This window comes from Raphanus sativus, chromosome 6 (genome assembly GCF_000801105.2).
Source record: "Raphanus sativus cultivar WK10039 chromosome 6, ASM80110v3, whole genome shotgun sequence".
In the NCBI taxonomy this organism is placed as follows: domain Eukaryota; kingdom Viridiplantae; phylum Streptophyta; class Magnoliopsida; order Brassicales; family Brassicaceae; genus Raphanus; species Raphanus sativus.
Window position 1 is genome coordinate 51,482,973 of NC_079516.1, and position 20,661 is coordinate 51,503,633.

Below are 20,661 nucleotides of genomic sequence, written 5' to 3' on the forward strand. Positions count from 1 at the left end.
ACATCCAACATCAACCCTGCCATGGTTCCTTCTAGTGATATTAGCAATTTCAAATGATTTTAAAGCAATTTTCATTCGATTTGGTCCGACCTAGATACCACGGTCATATGAGCTAATTTATGGGCATCAACCTACCAATTCTAACTCTATTGATTGAGTGAGTAGACATCATTCACAATATTTATCATTTTATTTTAAAAATTTAAAAGCAGTATTGAACCAAGCCCAAAGGCCCAAACACATAAACATTGGGATCCAAAGTGTCACTCTCTCTCTCATCCTCGGGGTACTTTCCCTCTCTAAATTTGTGGCTTTATAAGCAGACGCACTCCTAAGCTAACGTTGCTTTCTCTTCACTCAAAATAACCTCTGACGTAATCTCTTTACTCCCACAACACGCAGAGATATAAAACTTTCTCCGAGAGAGAGAGAGATTTCAAGTCGGTCGGTTCTGTTTTTTTTTTTTAAACTCTGAAACTAAACTCGGTTAATTCCGGTTTAAGCGCGAATTTTCCTCATAATGGATCATCTGACCCAAGGGTTGTGCCGAGAAGCGGTGACCGGACTTGAATCGCTCAGTTTCAGCGACGAGATTCAGCAGCTGGTGATGATGCCGCCGGAGATGAACACCGGTTCCTTCACGTCTTTGCTCGAGATGCCGGCGACTCAGGCCATGGAGCTTTTCGCCGGAGATATCGCTCGCTTCTCGGTGGTTGCTGCTGAAGACCAAAACGGAAACTTCTCCGGCGAGTCCGCACCTTCGAGTTCGACAGGTAGAGTCAAGTCCGAGCCTTGTGAGAACGATTCATCTCAGCGGCTCGTGTCTTATCCAACGGCTGAGAACCAGAATCAGAATCAGAACAAGAGGAAAGAGCGTGGGAAGAAGGTGATTAATCAAATCAATCACGATAGCTTGGTGAACAAGTTACTAATACCCCTGATCATTTAAATATCTAGGTCAAAAGCTCGATGAAGAAGAACAAGAGCTCTGATGAAGCAGAGAAGCTTCCGTATGTTCACGTTAGAGCTCGTCGTGGTCAAGCTACTGATAACCATAGCTTAGCTGAGAGAGTAATTCAACATTATCTTAAAACATAGTCATCGTATTAATAACACACCTTGATTAGTGGCTAATCTAAATTCTTGATTAATAGGCAAGAAGGGAGAAGATAAACGCACGAATGAAGCTGCTACAGGAACTGGTCCCAGGCTGTGACAAGGTTTGTCCCTTTTAATCAATAATTAGATCTTCATTTGTGCTAAAAGTCAGAATTTTTCTTTTTTTTTACTATATGAAAAAAGAAAAGAACTCTTAATTTTCCTCATCTTAAAGTGTATTTCATTGAGCTTGAAGTTTACTCCATAAATGAAGATAAAATGGTTTTATGATGTGTGAATGCTAGCTGGATTGTTCCCTTAAGGTTTTGGGTAGAGGGGACATGTTTTGGTGGATAGATGGAGATCAGAGTGTGTTTTTGGGGTCCATCTTCTGATTTTTAAGTAGAAAAGTTGCAGGCTTCCTATTGAAGGGTGAGCAGTGTAGTATATCGTCTCTAATAGTTTGGTATCTATCAAGTAGAGAGAGAGGGTGAGGAGTGTGGTATAGTCACTAGTATTGCTTTGAGTCCCACTGTACCTAATTGGTTGGAAGCTTGATGTGACACTCCTGCAGACAGCTAACTAATCGATATATATAAATCTTGGAATTTAGCCAGACATTATTGGTGGAAGGAGATGATGATAAGTGACAACTCCTTAAAGAGATTTGTAAATATTGTGGGGGCTTTTGGGACTTTGACTGTTTGTTTATGAAATCTTGAGATGTCTAAATTCATGTTTATAAATAAGAGTATGTGTTCTGGTCCAGCTTTTATGGCTATGTTACGTTTAAAAGAGTTGAGTTGTTGAGATTGTAGAAGCTGTTTTACATGCTACTTAGGACTATGGCTCTTATGTTTGACTTACCAGAAAGCTTTGACCTGCAGATTCAGGGCACTGCATTGGTACTGGATGAAATCATCAGCCATGTGCAGTCTTTACAGCGTCAAGTAGAGGTGGGACTTTTTGCTGTTCAAAATTAATAAAACACTAAGCTTAAGTGGTACGATAATGTCACATAACTATGTTCTTATTTTTCAGATGCTATCTATGAGGCTTGCTGCAGTAAACCCCATAATCGACTTCAATCTCGACAGCATATTGGCATCAGAAGTAAGTAACCTAATCATGGACTAGACTTAAGTCCCATGTGATCTTCTTTTACAAAATTTAAGATTCAAAAGAAAGATTCTCTTATTGACCTATCTTTCTTTGAGTAACCTTTTTAGTTGTATCACAGAAAGAGAAACTTTTGGTGTATTTATTGATGCAACATTAATCGACTCTATTCTAGACTAGGCTTAAAGAAGTAGATCAACGTGCGGAAATAAATACACAATCCAGTACACTACTAGACACAGAGCCTATTGATAACGCAAGGACTCAGAAACAGAACCTTTTGAAAGGACTCATTAGTCCTCTAAGTAATATCGCACACACAGATGGGTCAGAAACACGGACCACCTCCTGTTCTGTTGTCTTTGATGGTGTCTTTACACAATTATTTTTTTCTTTTGTGTGGGTGGGTCTAAGTCTTAAGTTCTTGTTGCTTCAAGTTTCACCTATCCAATCTAATAATCAGATTTTGTTTCTCTGCAAAATAACTTCTTATTAAATGACCTCCTCCTTTTACAGCTTGTACACCATTTAAGAACTGTGAGATGCAATCTAAGTCCCACATTGGATATTAGACAAAGTAAAGTCTAATATATAAATAGATGTCCAACTCTAATTAGTGCGAGGCCTTTTGGGATGGAAACCAAAAGTAAATCCATGCGGACTTGCCATTAAGGCCCAAAGTGAACAATATCGTACTAATCGGATAATATAGAGTTGGACACGGAATTTAACAATTCCAACAATTGGTATCAGAGCGGTTGACGAGAAATCTGCAAGAATACCTAAATACCCTTTAAAAAGATGAATGGGGTATCCTTGAAGTTAAGAATGGGAGGTATGTAGCAGAGATCAAGTCAGAAGATCATGGAACCTGTGATGTTGTGGGAGAAGCATTCTTAAAGGAAAGCCCTGTGATTAGGAAACACACAAGAGATGAGTTGTGGTTCTTAGTTTGAGGGGGAGACAAAGTAAAGTCTAATATATAAATAGATGTCCAACTCTAATTAGTGCGAGGCCTTTTGGGATGGAAACCAAAAGTAAATCCATGCGGGCTTGCCATTAAGGCCCAAAGTGAACAATATCGTACTAATCGGATAATATAGAGTTGGACACGGGATTTAACAATCCCAACAAGAACCAGGTCCCACCCATTCTTGGTCTATTAAGATAATGTTCAGTAGATGACTAGGGAGAAATATAGGATGTTGATAATAGAATCATCTCTAAATATAGAAGTTAAAAGTGTTTATTTGTCTGAAACGAATTGGGTTAATGATGAGGTCTAAATCTCTCTCTCTCTCTGCAGAACAATTCTCTTATGGATGGTAGCTTCAACGGAGAAGAATCTTATCATCATCTGCAACAGTGGACTCTCGATAGCTACCTCCCGTTGGAGTGGGGAAGAGAAGAGGTTCATCATGAAGCCAATTTCTTGATGAGTTCAGCTACTTTGCACCCAAATCAGATGAAAATGGAGCTATAAGTTTCCAAACGAGTTGACATGCTTTTGTATATATAAGAGAGATATTATCTCCTGAGGTTTCGGTTGTTGTTTTTTAGGTAGAAAATGAGTATGAACTTACGACCATGGCTTTCTGTATAATTCAGAATGTTTCTTCAACAACTTTCACATGGAACCATGAATTTTACTGTGTGATACGATGTCGTGTCCCTATTTTATCCAAGAATGCTTAACCGACTTAGCGGGAGCGATTCGTTTCGGTTTAACACTACAGTTTTTCAAATCAAACCGTAAGCAAAATGAGAATTGAGAAAATGTGAACCAATAATCCTTTTTAGCGAAAATCAAATCTTTTCTTTAATTTTTTAAAAAGAAAATATTTATAAATATAAGCTTGAATCTTTAAAAAAGAAATTATAATATTGTACTTAATACATTACTATAATCTCAAAATTAATAATTTATGGAATTCTTACTGTATATAGTTATTAGATAATTACGAAAAGAGTAGTCAATTTGGTTTATAAATCTGATAAATAAATAAAAAATATAAAAATCAAAGAATAAACCGAGCAGGTTTAAATTTCTAATTAAACCAACGATACCGATAAACCAAACCAGATTTCTCGGCCCAGGTATCGAGTGAAGTAAACCATTTGTTAGGTCGTGGTTTGATATATATCTATCTCAAATCCGTAGATTCCCTCATTTCGTCTCTTTCGCTTACAATCAGAAACTGAAGAAGCGATGCCGTCGACGCAGTCATTGACCGTCGCAGCAGCGAAGACGCTACTACGTAACCGGATCTTCTCCAGGTCCGGATCCACATCCTCCGGGCCGAGCCGCTGGGCCACGCCGGGTCACGAGGAACGGCCCAAGGGATACTTCATGAACCGCACTCCTCCGCCGCCGGGACAGTCGCGCAAATGGGAGGATTGGGAGCTTCCTTGCTACATCACCAGCTTCCTCACGATCGTCATCCTCGGCGTGGGGCTCAACGCCAAACCTGATCTCTCGATCGAGACTTGGGCTCATCAGAAAGCCCTGGAACGCCTCGAGATGGAGAGGCTCGCATCCGGAGATTCGTCTGATTGATGCCCTGATGATGCTTGATCTTCGTTGTTGACGATCACGAAGAGTTAGGGCTTTCGTGAAGAGCTTTTGGTTTCAGTAATCGTTGTTTAGTCGATAATGATGAAATAAGTGTTCTTTTAACTGTGTCGACGCATTTACATTTTCAAATATTTTGTCTTTTTTATTTGCTCGTTTTGATCAACTTCTGCAACTTGATTGGTTGCTGGACTTCGTTATGCGTTTGTTTCCTGATAAAATCATATGCTCCATCTCTCAGCTTGTTCTTTGTTGTTGTAGTCAAGGGGCTGATATTATAGATGTAGCTTAGGAGTTGTAGATATGTCATGCTCATTAGTATAGAATTGACGCTATGACATATGATTATAGATTTTGTGCAGCGTTCACATTGAGTTGGGTATGCTTTTTAAGTGGTTTGGATTTCTCAGGGAATCATCCATTGTTAGATGCTGTTCAAAACGTTAGGATTCAGATTCTTCAGTTTTTGGATTTTATTAGGCTTTTACATGCTTCCGAGAGGCTCATTTAGTATATATTTTCGCTATGGTATATGATTATAGTTTTTGTGAATTGATCACATTCAGTTTGGTATACTTTAAAAAAAGTGGTTTGAATTTCTAATGGCTATCAGCCGTTGTTAAATGGTGCAATGCACTGGATTTCAGTTTCTTCATTCTTTTTTGTTTTTTTTGTTAGGCTTTTAGTGCTCATTGCGTAGAGCATCAGCCGTTGTCAGTTAGATTCAGAACACTAGATTTCAGTATCTTCAGTTTGCATCATTACTGAATGTTTGAACAAGTCAGTAATGGCTAACAGTATTGTATTAGGATTTCGGATCTGTGTGTGTATTGAGTTGTGAGAGTTTTTGCAAATACTGAGATGAATATAGCGTGTGAATGTTGATTCTGATTTGTGTAAATAGTTGTTTGATCAATTACTCGAATAAGCCACAGTTTGGAATTGAGGAGAACTTCGATCGATTTTGGGTAGATAAGGTTTAGAAAACATGACAGCTTACGCCTCTATCTCCGCAGGTTCTCTTGTTGATGGACCTTCTAATGGATACACTGCTATTTCAAGTAGTTTACTAAATCTTGTGATAAGTTTCCTTAAGTGTGGTTAGATAGCATGTATCCTTTTTAAATATAGAGTAGTTCATAATTAAACAAACTCAAGTACACTTTTGCAAGCATTCTTCATTGTTATTTGCTGTCCTCAAACTGCATCACATGGAAAGGGATACTGTTGTGGTAATTTTCTTCTCTGTGTGTTCGTCTCCCGAGAGTATAATTGAGTAGCACATTTGTCCTCTTATCCATTTCCTCGGTACATGCGGATGTTCTTTTGTAAACTGCAACAATTCATGAAAAAATATTGAACAGTTGTAGTCATAATCGTATGTAATTTGAAGTCGGTGTCGGTGGAGTCAGTGCGATACGTTTTGGACGAAAGCGAAAAGCTACTCTTTTTGGTCATTTAAATAGAGAAAGCTACTATTTCTGGTAAGGTGACCGGCTATTTCCGGTGAACAGTGGAGCCACCGACACAACCTTCCATAATTTAACGACAATGATCACTGTCCGTATCCCATACGATCCACGTTTCTATTTATTTAAAGAACGAAACCATAACTTCCCGCACTCGGATCTCCCATAATGTATGTGAGAGAGAAGAAAGTAGCATTATTATTGGATTAGCAAATCTCAGTCTGACCCGTCTCGAAGAGAGTCGTAACTTGATTTTAGTGACTGGTAAGTCTTCTTTTCTTTCGCCTTCAATCTTCTTCACTAACTTGTTGAACCCTCAAGTCTTCATGGTTGTCCCATGCTCTGTTTTTCTCTCTGTTACTGGTAACTTTTTAGATACTTTTGAAAATTCAGTTCCTATTTCATCCAAGTCCCTAAGATCAAGCACCTAGTTTTCTATCTTAGCAAGCTATGAACAAGTTGCTGAGGTCTAAAACGCTACTGTAGACTTAAACAAAAGATAGCAAGTCTGATTATGTTATGTCTTTTTCAGAAACATGAATACATTGAGCTGTTTTTTATATTTAATTATCATTTTGCTCATCTTTCTTTTTTCTCTGTAGGGTAGTAGAACAGATCTTCTTGGATCGTTTCCTCACTTCTTGAGTCTTCTTGGAAGAGCTTCATGATGAAAGGGAGAACAACCAACAATGTCCAGTCAAAGCGATCTACTAAGAACGGAAGAAAAGATCAGAAGCTACAGAAGAAGAACAGCCAGAAAAGATTGTCAGAGCAAGAGAAACACAATGACTTAAACGCTAACGAAGATTCTAACGATACCCCTACACTGGTAAGTGATTCAACCACACACTCAGATCCATCTGTGGCTTACGAGACTGTAGATGTTCGTTACTTGGACGACGATGTAACTGAAAGAAAGGAGAAAGAGGAGAGTGTAAATGGATCCAAAGATGATGATGAACAAGAAGTTAAAGAAGCTCGTGAAGGTAATAACAATGCTGATGTCTGGGAAGATGCTTCAAATGGTGGTCTTAGTAGTGCTGGAAGCGAGAACGAGTCCCCTGGTGTAACAACAGAGAACGGTGATGATGAACAGTTTGAGGAAGAGAAGATTAAGCATCTCGAGAAAAGAATCGAGAGACTTGAAGAGGAGCTTAGAGAAGTCGCCGCACTCGAGATTTCTCTCTATTCCGTTGTTCCTGACCATTCTAGCTCAGCACACAAGCTTCACACCCCTGCAAGGCGTCTTTCAAGAATCTACATCCATGCCTGTAAGCATTACACTCGAGGAAAGCGTGCTAGGATCGCTACGAACTCTGTTTCTGGTCTTGTTTTGGTTGCAAAATCTTGTGGGAATGATGTTTCAAGGTAAAACAAAAAGACTATATATACTTTTTAACATGATTCTGCCTCTCTAAACACAGTGTTCTTGTTAGGTTGACTTTCTGGTTATCAAACATCATATCTCTAAGGGAGATCATTTCGCAGCAGTTTGGCAAGTCTCACATCACAGAGACCTCTGACTCAAATGGAAGTGATTCAGAGAAGAAAGGTCGTCTCCAAAAGCTTTTGGAGGATTGGCAGGAAACTGAAACGTTTACTACTTCACTTGAAAAAATCGAACACTGGGCCTTCACTAGAATCGTTGAGTCTGTTTGGTGGCAGGTATTATAAAAAAAGATTGAGCTTCTTATAAGTTTTTTTTTGTCTATGAAGCATCTTTTCTCACTTTCTCTCCTCTTAATCTTTGTAAGGTCTTTACTCCTCGTATGCAATCCCCTGAAAGCAACTCATCTGAGAAGAAGCAAGGAACCTTTTCTATTAGCCTATGGAACAAAGCTTTCAGAGAAGCTCTGCAACGGCTTTGTCCTGTGAGAGGCGCGGGACACGAATGTGGTTGCTTACCTGTTTTGGCTAGAATGGTACTTACATTTGTTTATGTTCTTGACAAGACTATGAGAATCATGATTCTTTATTATTGTCTAGGTGATGGAGAAGTGTATCAGTAGATTCGATGTAGCTATGTTCAATGCTATCCTGCGGGAGTCAGAACATCAGATTCCAACTGATCCTGTCTCTGATCCTATTCTTGATTCAAGAGTTGTGCCTATTCCTGCTGGTGACTTAAGCTTTGGATCAGGAGCACTACTCAAAAACGCGGTAACCAAACAAAGTTCAGTTTTGTAATAGCCGGTTAGAGAGTGAATAATGTTTTGACTAATCCAATAGCATAACATTCTCTGTTGCAGATTGGTAATTGGTCTAGATGCCTCACTGAAATGTTCGGCATGAACAGCGAAGATGATGATCATGTAGAAAGTGAAGGCAGTGATAGTAGTAAAGCTTTTGTATTGTTAAATGAACTTAGTGATCTTCTTATGCTCCCAAAAGACATGCTTATGGAAAGTTCCATTAGAGAAGAGGTTTGTCTGATATTTATAAGTTATTCTTTTGTTCTTGGTTAAAAAAGGCCATCATCGCATTCACGAGTTATTGTCATTGATTTACAAAACAGATATGTCCATCGATCACACTTGCACTAATCAAAAGAATACTATGCAACTTCACTCCTGATGAGTTCTGTCCAGATCATGTACCCGGAGCTGTCCTAGAAGAGCTTAACTCTTCTGAGGTATCCAAATGATTCTATTTTCTTCTCATAATCCGGGAATTAAATTTAAAACTTTTTTTTTGTTTGTTATATATTTTCAGACCAATGGTGATGATAAGCTGCTATCAGAAGAAAGCTTCCCTTATGCAGCAGCTTCCTCTGTTTCTTACGTACCTCCGTCGACCAAGGATGTAGGAGAGAAAGTTGCAGAGCTTGCAGGGAAAATGTCAAGGAATGTGTCTATAATACAGGGAAAAGGGTACACTAGCGACGAGGAGCTTGAGGAACTCGACTCTCCTCTTACATCCATCGTACACAAATCTAGCGACTTCACTGATTCAACGACATCAAATGAAAGATACAAGCTTCTTCGACAAGTGTGGGTTTAGTTGGTGTGATTCATTTGGAAAGCAAGTTAAAAAGTGTAATTAATATGTGTGTACTATGAATCTTATGGGCTATTGCAGAGACAATTCATATCTGAAGTTTTATAAATGCTCTGTTTTTTTCCCCAAAAAAAAGTGCTCTGTTTCTACGTAAATGACCTTCCTACCCTCATACTATCTCTTCCGCTTAAGGGTTAGAAATGTAAATTCATCGAAACTTCATCATCCTCTCCCCCTCCTTCCCTTATCTTACATGAGATGCTTCTTAACCAGTTAAAAAGAAAAGGACAAATGGCGGTTTCTCTCCCGAACTCATTTCTCCAGATCAACCAATGTGCTCTTTCTCTCGTCATCAAAAAGGTAAAGCTCCAAACTTTTCTCTTCTTATTGTCTTCCTCCTCCAAAAAATCACTAAACTTCTTTTTTTTTCTTTCCGAATAGCCGGTTAAGGCGGCATCGATTGGCGCGAACCGAGGAATTAAACCGGCGGGAAGCAACCCTTCGGTGGTTCGAGTGACGTGCAGGAAGAAGGATTTGCACCCGGAGTTTCACGAGGACGCCAAGGTTTACTGCAACGGAGAGCTCGTGATGACGACCGGAGGGACCAAGATGTTAATGTAAGACAAACAAGCTATGCTATGTAGAACACACAGTAGTACAGGGTTATTCAAATCCAAGAAATACGACTATCTTTATTCTTTTAAAAGCTCTTACAACTTCTTATTAAAAGCAATAATTCAAACAAGCTCAAGACAAACCTCGACTTGTTTGCTAGTCAACTCGTTCAGAGATCTAAGACAGACTCTGAACCACCTAAGCTCTTAACCCCTAGATGCTTTGCTTCTCCTTCTTAGGACGTACAAAAACTCTCTATTGCTAAAAGCTCTCCCTGTGTGTTAAACCTTAACACAGTGCCACGGCTTCCTTATATATCTTTGAGGAAGCCCTAGATCTAATCTAACTACCCAATGGAAACTTTCCATTTCTTTTACTTCAGCGAATAAGCCAATCTTCCTTTTTCTCTTTAGATCGATTGCTTCTTCTTCAAGTCTTCCTTTAATGTCCCTCTTTATTAAATCTTCTTTTAATGCATCGGTCTTGATACATGCTTCTCACGAACCGCCTCTCTGATGTAGTAGTTCATGTCACACTTCATGAACTACTTCAATTCTGCTACATCATCGTCTTCCCATACACCTTCAATCTCCCCCTTTTTAATTCGTCGTCTCACAAGTACCTGAGATAGAAGACAAGAACAAACCACACACAACAACACAAGTATATATGTCTAAATGTTAATTCAACCAACTCAAGATAATTAAGAACATACTTATATTATCCTAAAAACGGGTTCAAGCAAATTAGTACATAATATCAAAAGATAGCATATGCAAATGCTCCCCCATAATCTTAGCCAGTCTGAAAACATGGATAACAAGGAATTGCAACAAGTGGTGCAATTGAAATAACATAGACATAAAAACAAATAACACAGCTCCCCCACAATCTTGGTCTTCCTTCTTAGTCTTCTTCTTCTCCCCCTGCTTGTGAGCACACGGATTAAAAACACCAAGGAAAATAAATCACATATTCATAGAGAGAAATACTAACCTGCTACAGCGCTCTGAAGATCCTGAACTATCTCAGCTAGCGCCTGAAGAGCTCGTGTTGTGTCCTGTAAGGCCACTTGCAAATCAACACGGTTAAGTGGTCCTTGAGGAATGGCAACTGATCCAAGCTCATAGACAGATACGCGTCGTGGTGCAGTCCTGGAACTTGGTGTAGCAGTTCGTGGAGCAGGGCTCGGAGCAGGAGATGACTGACGTGTTGTCCTGGTAGAGCTTCTCTTTGGTTCACTTCTAGATGGTGCCTTTCCTTTAGCTAGTCTCTGCTCATAGATCTCACCCACGCGTTTATCCTTCTTGTAAGGAACCGGACGTTGAAGCTTGTCACTGGGATAAGATGGAACTGCATGCTGGCTTTGGAGAAGTGCCATGATCAAGCGAGGGAAGATCAACCAACGTGCATCATTGACCTGAGTCACTCCAAGATTGAGAATCTGTCTGAACATCATCTTACCCAAATCAGCACGAACTCCATGAGCCATCTTGTAGATTAGCCTTGCCCTCTCAAGTGAGACATACGTCTTGTGAGTAGAGGGAATCCAGTTGTAGGCAGCTATGATCATCAAAGCACCGTAGCATGATGTAAGATCCGCTGTAGTGAGACCTTCCCATTCTGTCCTCGTATCTCCAGTGATGAATGAAGCCAACTCGGTTACTGAGACTTCATCCAAAGTTGCATCTTCCTCCACTTCATCCTCAGAAAGTGGTTCCCAATCTATGGTATTGTTGATGAGCGCCGGTGAGAACTTGTACGTTTGTCCCCTCACAGAGACACTTACTTCATCAACATCTGCTTCAGCTTTGGTACTCGGCAGACCTGCATAGAACTCAGCTACAACTTGCTCAACATACACAGCAAGATTCGAGACAGTTGATTCCATATACCCCTTTTTAATAACCGCCAAGTACCCCCACTGATCAGCCTCCTTCAAATCTACCGAACGCTCAGCAAGTACCTTACGCTTAAGGAACTGATCATACCTTTTCTTGATGAGAGAAGGCATTGGTTCAGCACTTTTGTCACCAGACTTTCTCGATCTCAACCGGGGTGAGGCTTCTGCTTCCTTAGCCAAATATGGAGACTTGGCTGCATCTCCTGGTGTGAGAAAGTGAGATTGAGTTGGTGTACTAGACTCCCCTGTCTTCCTCTGTTTTGCAGAACGCAACCCTAATCGCTGCAGCACTCGTTTCTTTCTCACTTCCTTCTGTGAAGCTTCATCATCTTTGGGTTCATCATCACCCGCCTTGCCGGATTCAACATCAGCTCCACTCTGTTCCTTCTCATCTTCAACGACCACCATCTGTAAAGCAGACTCATCCTTCTCTTCCGTCGATTTATCAGTGACGGGGACATCTTGAATGTCAGCATTAGAGGATCCGATTAGCGGTTGCAGATCTGCTTCAGGCACTTTCGCAGATGGTTCTTCCCCAAGACCCGGAGTTCTTTCATCGCTATCTTCTGAAGCAGCTTTCTCATTCGCGGTGTTGAACGAGTCAAGCTCCTCAGTCACCTCAGGAAGTACATCAGAAACAGGCATATCGTTTCTCGGTGGAGGCGATTCAGGTTCGCCATCAGAAAGTGACCTCCGACTTCCTTCAGCCTCTGCATGCTTCTCTTCCTTGGATAATTCGGCTTGTTGAGCTGATTTCTTTGCTTTCACCATGATAGATGTCAGTTTCTGTGTGAAAATTGTGTGAGAGATGAAGAGAGGCTGCGAGATTGAGCTTCTTAAGCACGATGGAGATTTTCTAGGGCTTGTTCCCCACTACTTCCCTTAACGGAATAAAACTGAATCAACTTTTCTGATATTGCAGATCTGGTCCCTGACTTTTTATCCTCTCCTTTGTATTCCTACAACATTTAATTTCTCTCATCCAAACACATAGACATTAGGCACATTCGTGAATTATTAATGTATCATCAGACTTTCAAGATAGTAATAAAACACGAGTCACAACTCACAATTGGCTGAGTCAAAGTTAATATAAAGCATTAGATTAGTTCGGTTCAGTTACCATGTGAAGTGCTTCATGAGTTGCCTCAGTGCTTGATTCAAGCTGCACATATAACTCTTCCTAGATCTTATATTCTGGTGCAGCCGATTGTCTTTTTATGGCTAGCTTTCACATTGATATGCCTTTATCAATGCTGCCGGTTTTCATTCTTTATTCTCGCGCTGTGAAACCCCTGTTGTTTCCCATCATGAATCTATCAATCAAATTTTTATTTTCTGAGCATCTTTCTGTAACATTTCTGGCTCTTTTTATTGAGAGGGGGGGGGCCACAGATTGACGTGAAACCTGTACCATTACAACACTGACGGCATATCAAGCAGCTCTTTTCCACAGCGTTTCGGTTCCAAAACCAATCTGAATTATATGTACATCCCGAACCAGCACCTGCACTACTCTCTGCACAACTTGACTCAACAATCAAGGTTACACACACCAATTGCATTTCTTAGTGTGATAAATCGATTAAATTCAAGAGATTTAGTGAATATATCAGCCAACTGCAAATCAGTAACTACATGTTCGATTACTACCTGATTGTCTTCAACTAATTCTCTGATGAAGTGGTGCCTTATGTCAATGTGCTTCGTCCTTGAATGTTGGACCGGATTCCTCGAGATATCAATTGCACTTTTGTTGTCACAATACACAAGAAAGGGACCCGATTGCATTCCATAATCAGCTGACATCTGCTTCATCCAGATAAGTTGTGAGCAACAGCTACCCATGGCAATGTATTCTGCTTCCGCCGTAGAAAGTGATACAGAGTTCTGCTTCTTGCTCAGCCATGAGATAATATTGTTTCCAAGAAAGAAACATCCTCCACTGGTACTTTTTCTATCATCAGCACATCCTGCCCAATCAGCATCACAGTATCCCACCAAGTTGTTGTTGGAATTCTTTGAGTAATACACGCCCAAGCTCTCTGTTCCTTTGACGTACTTGATAATCCTCTTTACTGCATTCAGGTGTGACACTTTAGGCTTGGCTTGATACCGTGCACACACACCAACACTGAATGACAGATCTGGTCGACTCGCTGTCAAGTACAACAGACTACCAATCATCCCTCGATAGAGCTTGACATCCACATCTTCTCCTGCTTCATCTCGTGAAAGCTTCAGTGATGTACTCATAGGTGTTCTAAAAACTTTGGAGTTCTCCATACCAAATCGCTTTACCAAACTGTTAGCGTATGCACTCTGAGAGATGAAAACACCTTTCTCTGACTGGAACACTTGAAGTCCAAGAAAGTACTTCAGTTCGCCACACATCGTTCCTGGTGAACTGCTCAAGTTCTTCCTCCATTGCGACAATCCAATATTCATCACGTAGTGCTTCAGTGTGTGTCTTAGGTTCTATTGATGAGACGAAACATGCGAACTGCACCATTTCTTTAAAATTGATCACCTTTCCACGCGTTTTTCGTCCTTCTTCAATCCCTCCAATCACATCAGACTTCGAATGATTGCGATGAACTTGCTGAATCACTGGTTGAGGTATTGTCTCTGTGGTAGGACCTTCCTCAATGACTTCAGTAGCAGCTACAGATGTTCCACCTTCTTCCTCTTCATCTGATCCCAAGTCATCACCTACAACCACAGACAAATCAGCAAATACAACATTCACTGATTCTTTAATTGATTCTGTTCGCTTGTTGTAGACTCGGTATGCTGAGCTAGACTGTGCATAACCCAGAAAGAATCCTTCATCACTTCTTGAGTCAAACTTCCCAAGGTAGTCCTTGTCATTCAGTATGTAGCACCTGCATCCAAAGACATGAAAGTAACTAAGATTAGGAGTTTTTCCTGTCCACATCTCATATGGTGTCTTTGTTGTCCCTTTTCTGACATACACACGGTTGATTGTGTAACACGCTGTGCTAAGTGCTTCAGCCCAGAACCTCTTGGCTATCTTGTTACCATGAAGCATTGCTCTTCCCATTTCCTGTAGAGTTCTATTCTTTCGTTCAACTACTCCATTCTGCTGAGGTGTCCATGGTGCTGCAAACTGATGAGCTATTCCTCTTGATTCAAGAAAGGTAGTCATGGCGTCATTCTCGAATTCTCCTCCATGATCACTGCGTATCTTCTTGATTCCTCCCTTTTCATTTATGAGTTGAAGTGCCCAGATTTTGAAACTTTCAGACACTTCTGACTTTTCCCTGAGAAAACGAACCCAGGTAAATCTGGTGTAGTCATCCACTAGTACAAACACATACTTCTTTCCTCCAATACTCTCGGTTTGCATAGGACCCATGAGATCCATGTGAACTAGATCCAATGGTGCCTTTGCCTGAACATCCGGTACCTTTTTGTGTTGTATCTTGACTTGCTTTCCCTCATTGCATGCACCACACACAATCTTGTCATCAATCTTGAGTTTGGGTACTCCTCGAACCAAGTCGTTGCATACAAGATTCGTTAGATTCCTGAAGTTCATATGTCCCAAACGTCTATGCCATAGATCAATATTCCCTTGAGCTGACAAGCACTTAACCTTCTTTTCCCACATGTAACAATTATTGCCAGATCTCACGCCTTGTAGCACTGTTACACCATGTTGATTTATTGCACGGCAATCAATTGCCGAGAAGCACACCGTGAGTCCGTCATCACACAGTTGACTCACGCTGATCAAGTTAGCCTTCAATCCTTTGACAAAGTAGACATTCACCAATTTTGGTACTTCTGAGTTACATGTTGTACCTTTGCCTTGAATGACACCACAGCCTCCATCTCCAAAAGTTACCTTTCCTCCTTTTACTTTTGACACTTTGTCTAGATACTCAATGTTTCCCGTCATGTGTCTTGAACACCCACTGTCGAAGTACCATGGTTCCTCGGATTCAGGATCGCTCGCCACTCGTGCCATGTTACATCGAACGGTACTTCTTGGTTCAGTCACTATCTTAGGGTACAAGTCATTTTTCTTCATCCAGCCTCGAGAAGTCTTGCCTATTCTCCAAAACTTGTGTTGTTTCCATACCTGTTTGACCCGTTCCAGATACTTGTAGCAATACCTCTTGTAATGACCAAACTTTCCACAGAAGAAACATCCACTCATCTGAGCTGGAGTAGTTTGTGTCTTGGTTTCTTCAGCATGCGCAAAACCTCCAGATACAAAGCGCGTTGTACCTGTTGAACTACTCTGTCTTCCAGAGTAACCAAGTCCCATCGATGAGCTTTCAGTTCTTCCACAGCTCAGAATCTTGTCAAGTTGCTTGGTTCCCGTGAGCATCTTAATCTTCCGATATTGCTGATCCAATTCAGCTTGAAGATCTGCTGCTTTCTTTCTCTCAGTAAGTAACTCTTCTCTGAGCTCGTCCGCTTGCTTGGACAAAACCAATTTTTCTTTGATTAGATTCACACTTTCCTTGGCCAACTCAGCTTCCCTGTCGAGGTCATCTTTCAACACTTGTACTTCAACTTCCAGTCTTGCCTTCTCTTTAGCCAATGCCAAATTCTCCGTTCCCAGCTTCACTAGCGTCTCTCGAACTTCCTTGTAGCTTTCATCTAAGTCATTTTCTTGCTCAACATCACTCTCAGATCCTGACTCACATTCCACGATTCCTAGAAATGCCACAAAGTTGTTCACTTCCTCTTCACTCTCGCTGTCGGACTCGCTGTCATTAATTCCTATCATGGACTTTTCCGGCTTTCTCCTACCATCCGACTCACATTCAGCTTGAGTGTGTCCATATCCTTTGCAGTTATGGCACTGAATCTCTCTTCTTTTCACTGTGGGACACTCAGTTCGAAAGTGACCATACCCCTTGCATTCATAGCACTTAGCATCATTCTTCCTGTAGTTCTTCTCTGGCTCAGACGTCTTCCTACCTTGGCCAAACTTCTTCTGCCCATTCTCCACTTTTCGTAGAGCTCTATCAAACCTTCTGACCAGAAGACTCACAGGATCATTATCATCCATATGCTCCTTTTCAACTGATGCAAGAGCAATTCCTTTTTCCTTCATCCCACCAGACACACCAGCCACTTCCATCTCATGAGCTTGTAACATTCCAACCACTTCATCAAATGTCATCTCGTCAGTGTTACAGGAGACGGTCATAGCTGCTTTGTATGCCATGAACTTAGACGGCAAGCACCTCAGGAACTTCTTCACAAGTTTCTTCTCTTTGTATTTCTTCCCAAGTGTAAGTGCTTCTTGTGCCAGTGAGCTAATCTTTGAACTGAAATCTCCAACAGATTCATTCTCTTCCATCTTTAGCTCTTCAAATCTTGTTGCAAGCATATCCTTTCTAGAACTCTGAACCTTTGAGGTTCCTTCAAAGTGCTTCTGCAGAATATCCCATGCATCCTTTGCTGCCTCGCATCCTTGAATTAGTTCAAATTGCTTCCTTGCTACACTGCAATGTATGACAGTTAGTGCACGAGCATTGAACTTAGCCATCTTGTTCTCATCATCAGTCCAGAGCTCCTCCAGTTTTGGAACATCTGTCCCATCCTCGGCTCTTGCAACAGGTGATTTCCAACCCGATTCCACAGCCTTCCATGCCAATGGGTCAATGCCCTTGATTGTAGCCTTCATGCGCGCCTTCCAGAATCCATAGTTTCCTACTTCAAGGATCACCTTGGAACTTATCACCAACTCGCGATAGCTATCCATCTTACTCCGCAGGATCTACCTGTTTAAATAAACAAAGTACAGATACCCGCTCTGATACCAATTGTTAATGTAAGACAAACAAGCTATGCTATGTAGAACACACAGTAGTACAGGGTTATTCAAATCCAAGAAATACGACTATCTTTATTCTTTTAAAAGCTCTTACAACTTCTTATTAAAAGCAATAATTCAAACAAGCTCAAGACAAACCTCGACTTGTTTGCTAGTCAACTCGTTCAGAGATCTAAGACAGACTCTGAACCACCTAAGCTCTTAACCCCTAGATGCTTTGCTTCTCCTTCTTAGGACGTACAAAAACTCTCTATTGCTAAAAGCTCTCCCTGTGTGTTAAACCTTAACACAGTGCCACGGCTTCCTTATATATCTTTGAGGAAGCCCTAGATCTAATCTAACTACCCAATGGAAACTTTCCATTTCTTTTACTTCAGCGAATAAGCCAATCTTCCTTTTTCTCTTTAGATCGATTGCTTCTTCTTCAAGTCTTCCTTTAATGTCCCTCTTTATTAAATCTTCTTTTAATGCATCGGTCTTGATACATGCTTCTCACGAACCGCCTCTCTGATGTAGTAGTTCATGTCACACTTCATGAACTACTTCAATTCTGCTACATCATCGTCTTCCCATACACCTTCACAAGAAAGAGTACGTCGTTGATGTTTGGTCCGGTAACCATCCCTTTTACCTCGGGAACCGGTCGGCTTTGATGGTCGACGCTGACCAAGTTGAGAAGTTCCGGAAGAGGTTCGCGGGGTTGTCGAAGATTATGGAGATTCCGGTTCTGAAAGGAGAGATCGTCTTGCCCACGAAGAAAAGCAAAGGTGCTGGCAAAGGGAAGAAGAAATGATGAGAGAGAGAGACTTTGTAATGTTTGAAATTGGAGTTTTCTGGTAAAAGTTTTTAAGTTTGTCTTTGCTTTGCTTGGGCTGTTTGAATAGTTATGTTATGTTTCTTCTTGAATGCAAATGTTTATGGAAAAGAATTTGAAGCATGGCAATATTGATTCCTTATTGTTACAATGCATAGGATGTGCCATTTGCCACAGTTGGTATGTTATAAGGTAATGACATGAACTGAATGATGAGTGCAGATGTGGATGTTGTTGTTGTTGTTGTTGTTATCTAGAGTTTGATTATTTGCTTGAGATCATTGCTCTAGGGCTCTTTTTATCAGTTAAGAGTTGCAGAACTTTGAGCATGATCATGGTCTATGCAAATGTATTTGCTCTGATTATCAGCCAGGACATGGACTTCTGTGATGCAATGTTTTCACAACAAACTCAATATCACTTACTTGCAACAACAAAGTGTCTTTTTAATTTTTTATTATTAGTGAGCAGAATCTAGAACTAAGGGTTTGCTTAAGATTAACATATAAGAAAATTATTGAAAGCTGAAGATTCACAGAACTCAAAGGGGTTGTTTCTGTGGTCATGCTCATGCCCAATACAGTGATGTCTTTGTGCTCCTTGGAAAGTTTGAAAGGCAAACACTAGTTAGTGGCCTTTTTATCGGTTTGGTGTTGGCGGGAAGCAATGGCCCAATCAGTTAAGAATTTGCTTAAGATAACATACAAGTTTTAATGGTTTAGTTTTAAAGCTATCAAACTCAATACATAATTGGGATTTCTCATAGGTTAGAGTAAGCTAAAACACCAGCTAATAACTCCTATCCGTTTGGATAACCAGAAAATGAATTTCAAAGCGTTAAAAAAAAAAAAAAAAACTGCTTAAGCACATGACTATAAATTGTTGTAATACACACATCATCATAACCAAAATTTTAAACTGAACAGAAAAACATTAGAAAAGAACAAGAGTCAATCAGACTTGACAATGATTTAGTATCCTACATTTTTGTCAAGCTAAACCATTATTAACGTTTAATTAATTTGATCTACACCATCTCAATCAAGCAACAAAGACTAATACCCACACACTCTACTAAACCTGTATGAGCTTGCATCCTGGGGGTTTTGGAGGTATAATCTTCAACCTCAAGGGTCTATGAGAAACTTTCTTAAACTGCAAGGGCTTTGGTGGAATAATCTTCACTCTTAAAGGCTTCTTTTTGGCATCCTTAGATTCAAGCACAACCGCCGGTTCTCTCCTACTTCCCGCGGCGCCGGTAACCATCACTTTCTTCTGATCATCAGAAACATTCCGAAGAAACGGATGCTTCAACAACTCCTCAGCGCTTCCTCTCTCATCTGGATTCCTTGCCAAACACGTCTTTAGAAACTGCCTTGCTTCCCAAGGAAGAGACTGTGGAATCTCCGGCCCGTTTCCACTCAACAGTTCAGGCAAAAGATCCTTTGAATCTGCAAACGGCCATGGCCCTTCTCCGGTGTACATCTCCAGAACAACGCAGCCTAGCGACCACAGATCCAACGCCCTCTCCGCGACGCCGTCCTGAACAGATTCCGGCGACATGTAAAGAGGCGTTCCCAAGAAGGGAGAATCAAACTCCCAAAACTCTGACTCCTCTCCAGCTTTCGTGGACATCCCAAAATCACATATCTTCAACTCATACGTAGACTTCAAGCCGCCACCAAAACTCTCATGACGTGGAAACAAAAGGAGATTCTCCGGTTTGAGATCGCAATGGACGTAACCGCGACTATGAATAGAGACAAGTCCTTGAAGAATCATGAGAGTGAAGTCTCTGATCATCGAGTCGCGCAACGATCTTGTTTCCATGAAAGAAGCTAAACTCCCACCAGCTGCGTACTCCATCGACATCTTGTAAACTCTGACTCCATAATCATCGACACCTCTCTCGAGAGATGACCCTAGGGTTTGCACGATTCTCGGGCAGTTTCTGAGTTTGGAAAGTATCCGAAACTCTTTGCGGAGAGACTCGTAGTCGTGAGCGTAGGAGCTTTTCACGGCATGGTAGCATGGTTCCGAGCCGTCGTCTGGTTTTGTGATTCTCATGAGATCGACTGAACCATACGCGCCTTTTCCTAAGGGTTTCATAAACTCCATAGACGGCATCTTTCTAAACTTTACTTTACTGCAACCGAATAAACCCTAGTTGGAATCTGATATTTGGAAGTTGTTGAAGAATGTGTGAAGTGCTTTTCGTATTAATATCTCTGGCGCCGATTGAGTAAAAATGGA

The 20,661-nt window shown here is 40.8% G+C and overlaps 5 protein-coding genes across 6 annotated transcripts; 4 read left to right on the top strand and 1 right to left on the bottom strand.

Moving 5' to 3' along the window:
• Positions 1 to 344: 344 nt before the first annotated feature.
• On the top strand, positions 345 to 3,857 carry LOC108808917 (transcription factor bHLH48). Its single transcript, XM_018581021.2, has 6 exons — positions 345 to 886; positions 958 to 1,071; positions 1,155 to 1,220; positions 1,986 to 2,054; positions 2,140 to 2,211; positions 3,524 to 3,857. Exons 1-6 carry the CDS (start codon positions 521 to 523, stop codon positions 3,698 to 3,700), a joined length of 864 nt encoding a protein of 287 aa, XP_018436523.2. The 5' UTR covers positions 345 to 520; the 3' UTR covers positions 3,701 to 3,857.
• A 525-nt stretch (positions 3,858 to 4,382) lies between these two features.
• Positions 4,383 to 4,989, top strand: LOC108806883 (uncharacterized). The gene has a single exon (XM_018579091.2). It carries the CDS (start codon positions 4,427 to 4,429, stop codon positions 4,772 to 4,774), a length of 348 nt encoding a protein of 115 aa, XP_018434593.2. The 5' UTR covers positions 4,383 to 4,426; the 3' UTR covers positions 4,775 to 4,989.
• A 1,374-nt stretch (positions 4,990 to 6,363) lies between these two features.
• LOC108813416 (uncharacterized) lies at positions 6,364 to 9,364 on the top strand. Of its 2 annotated transcripts, none has more exons than XM_018585960.2 (8): positions 6,364 to 6,522; positions 6,861 to 7,626; positions 7,695 to 7,923; positions 8,013 to 8,180; positions 8,245 to 8,418; positions 8,508 to 8,681; positions 8,774 to 8,890; positions 8,971 to 9,364. In XM_018585960.2, the coding sequence occupies exons 2-8, from the start codon at positions 6,923 to 6,925 to the stop codon at positions 9,256 to 9,258; spliced, it is 1,854 nt and encodes a 617-aa protein (XP_018441462.1). In that variant the 5' UTR covers positions 6,364 to 6,522; positions 6,861 to 6,922; the 3' UTR covers positions 9,259 to 9,364. The 2 variants fall into 2 exon arrangements, with proteins under 2 accessions (XP_018441462.1, XP_018441463.1); XM_018585961.2 differs by having other exon boundaries at positions 6,365 to 6,522; positions 6,866 to 7,626.
• Positions 9,365 to 9,463: 99 nt separating this feature from the next.
• Positions 9,464 to 18,559, top strand: LOC108813417 (50S ribosomal protein L31, chloroplastic). The gene is made up of 3 exons (XM_018585962.2): positions 9,464 to 9,615; positions 9,697 to 9,860; positions 18,177 to 18,559. The coding sequence occupies exons 1-3, from the start codon at positions 9,514 to 9,516 to the stop codon at positions 18,385 to 18,387; spliced, it is 477 nt and encodes a 158-aa protein (XP_018441464.2). The 5' UTR covers positions 9,464 to 9,513; the 3' UTR covers positions 18,388 to 18,559.
• An 884-nt stretch (positions 18,560 to 19,443) lies between these two features.
• LOC108808842 (mitogen-activated protein kinase kinase kinase 20-like) lies at positions 19,444 to 20,585 on the bottom strand. Its single transcript, XM_018580940.2, has one exon. The coding sequence runs from the start codon at positions 20,533 to 20,535 to the stop codon at positions 19,483 to 19,485; it is 1,053 nt and encodes a 350-aa protein (XP_018436442.2). The 5' UTR covers positions 20,536 to 20,585; the 3' UTR covers positions 19,444 to 19,482.
• Between the last annotated feature and the right edge of the window lie 76 nt (positions 20,586 to 20,661).

Coding starts and splice junctions, on each gene's coding strand:
- LOC108808917 (XM_018581021.2), top strand. CDS start 521: ATGGATCATCTGACCCAAGGGTTGTGCCGAGAAGCGGTGACCGGACTT. Junction 1,221..1,985: donor TGGTCCCAGGCTGTGACAAG/GTTTGTCCCTTT, acceptor TTTGACCTGCAG/ATTCAGGGCACTGCATTGGT. Junction 2,055..2,139: donor CTTTACAGCGTCAAGTAGAG/GTGGGACTTTTT, acceptor CTTATTTTTCAG/ATGCTATCTATGAGGCTTGC.
- LOC108806883 (XM_018579091.2), top strand. CDS start 4,427: ATGCCGTCGACGCAGTCATTGACCGTCGCAGCAGCGAAGACGCTACTA.
- LOC108813416 (XM_018585960.2), top strand. CDS start 6,923: ATGATGAAAGGGAGAACAACCAACAATGTCCAGTCAAAGCGATCTACT. Junction 8,181..8,244: donor TACCTGTTTTGGCTAGAATG/GTACTTACATTT, acceptor ATTATTGTCTAG/GTGATGGAGAAGTGTATCAG. Junction 8,419..8,507: donor GAGCACTACTCAAAAACGCG/GTAACCAAACAA, acceptor TCTCTGTTGCAG/ATTGGTAATTGGTCTAGATG.
- LOC108813417 (XM_018585962.2), top strand. CDS start 9,514: ATGCTTCTTAACCAGTTAAAAAGAAAAGGACAAATGGCGGTTTCTCTC. Junction 9,616..9,696: donor TTTCTCTCGTCATCAAAAAG/GTAAAGCTCCAA, acceptor CTTTCCGAATAG/CCGGTTAAGGCGGCATCGAT. Junction 9,861..18,176: donor GTGATGACGACCGGAGGGAC/CAAGATGTTAAT, acceptor CATACACCTTCA/CAAGAAAGAGTACGTCGTTG.
- LOC108808842 (XM_018580940.2), bottom strand. CDS start 20,535: ATGCCGTCTATGGAGTTTATGAAACCCTTAGGAAAAGGCGCGTATGGT.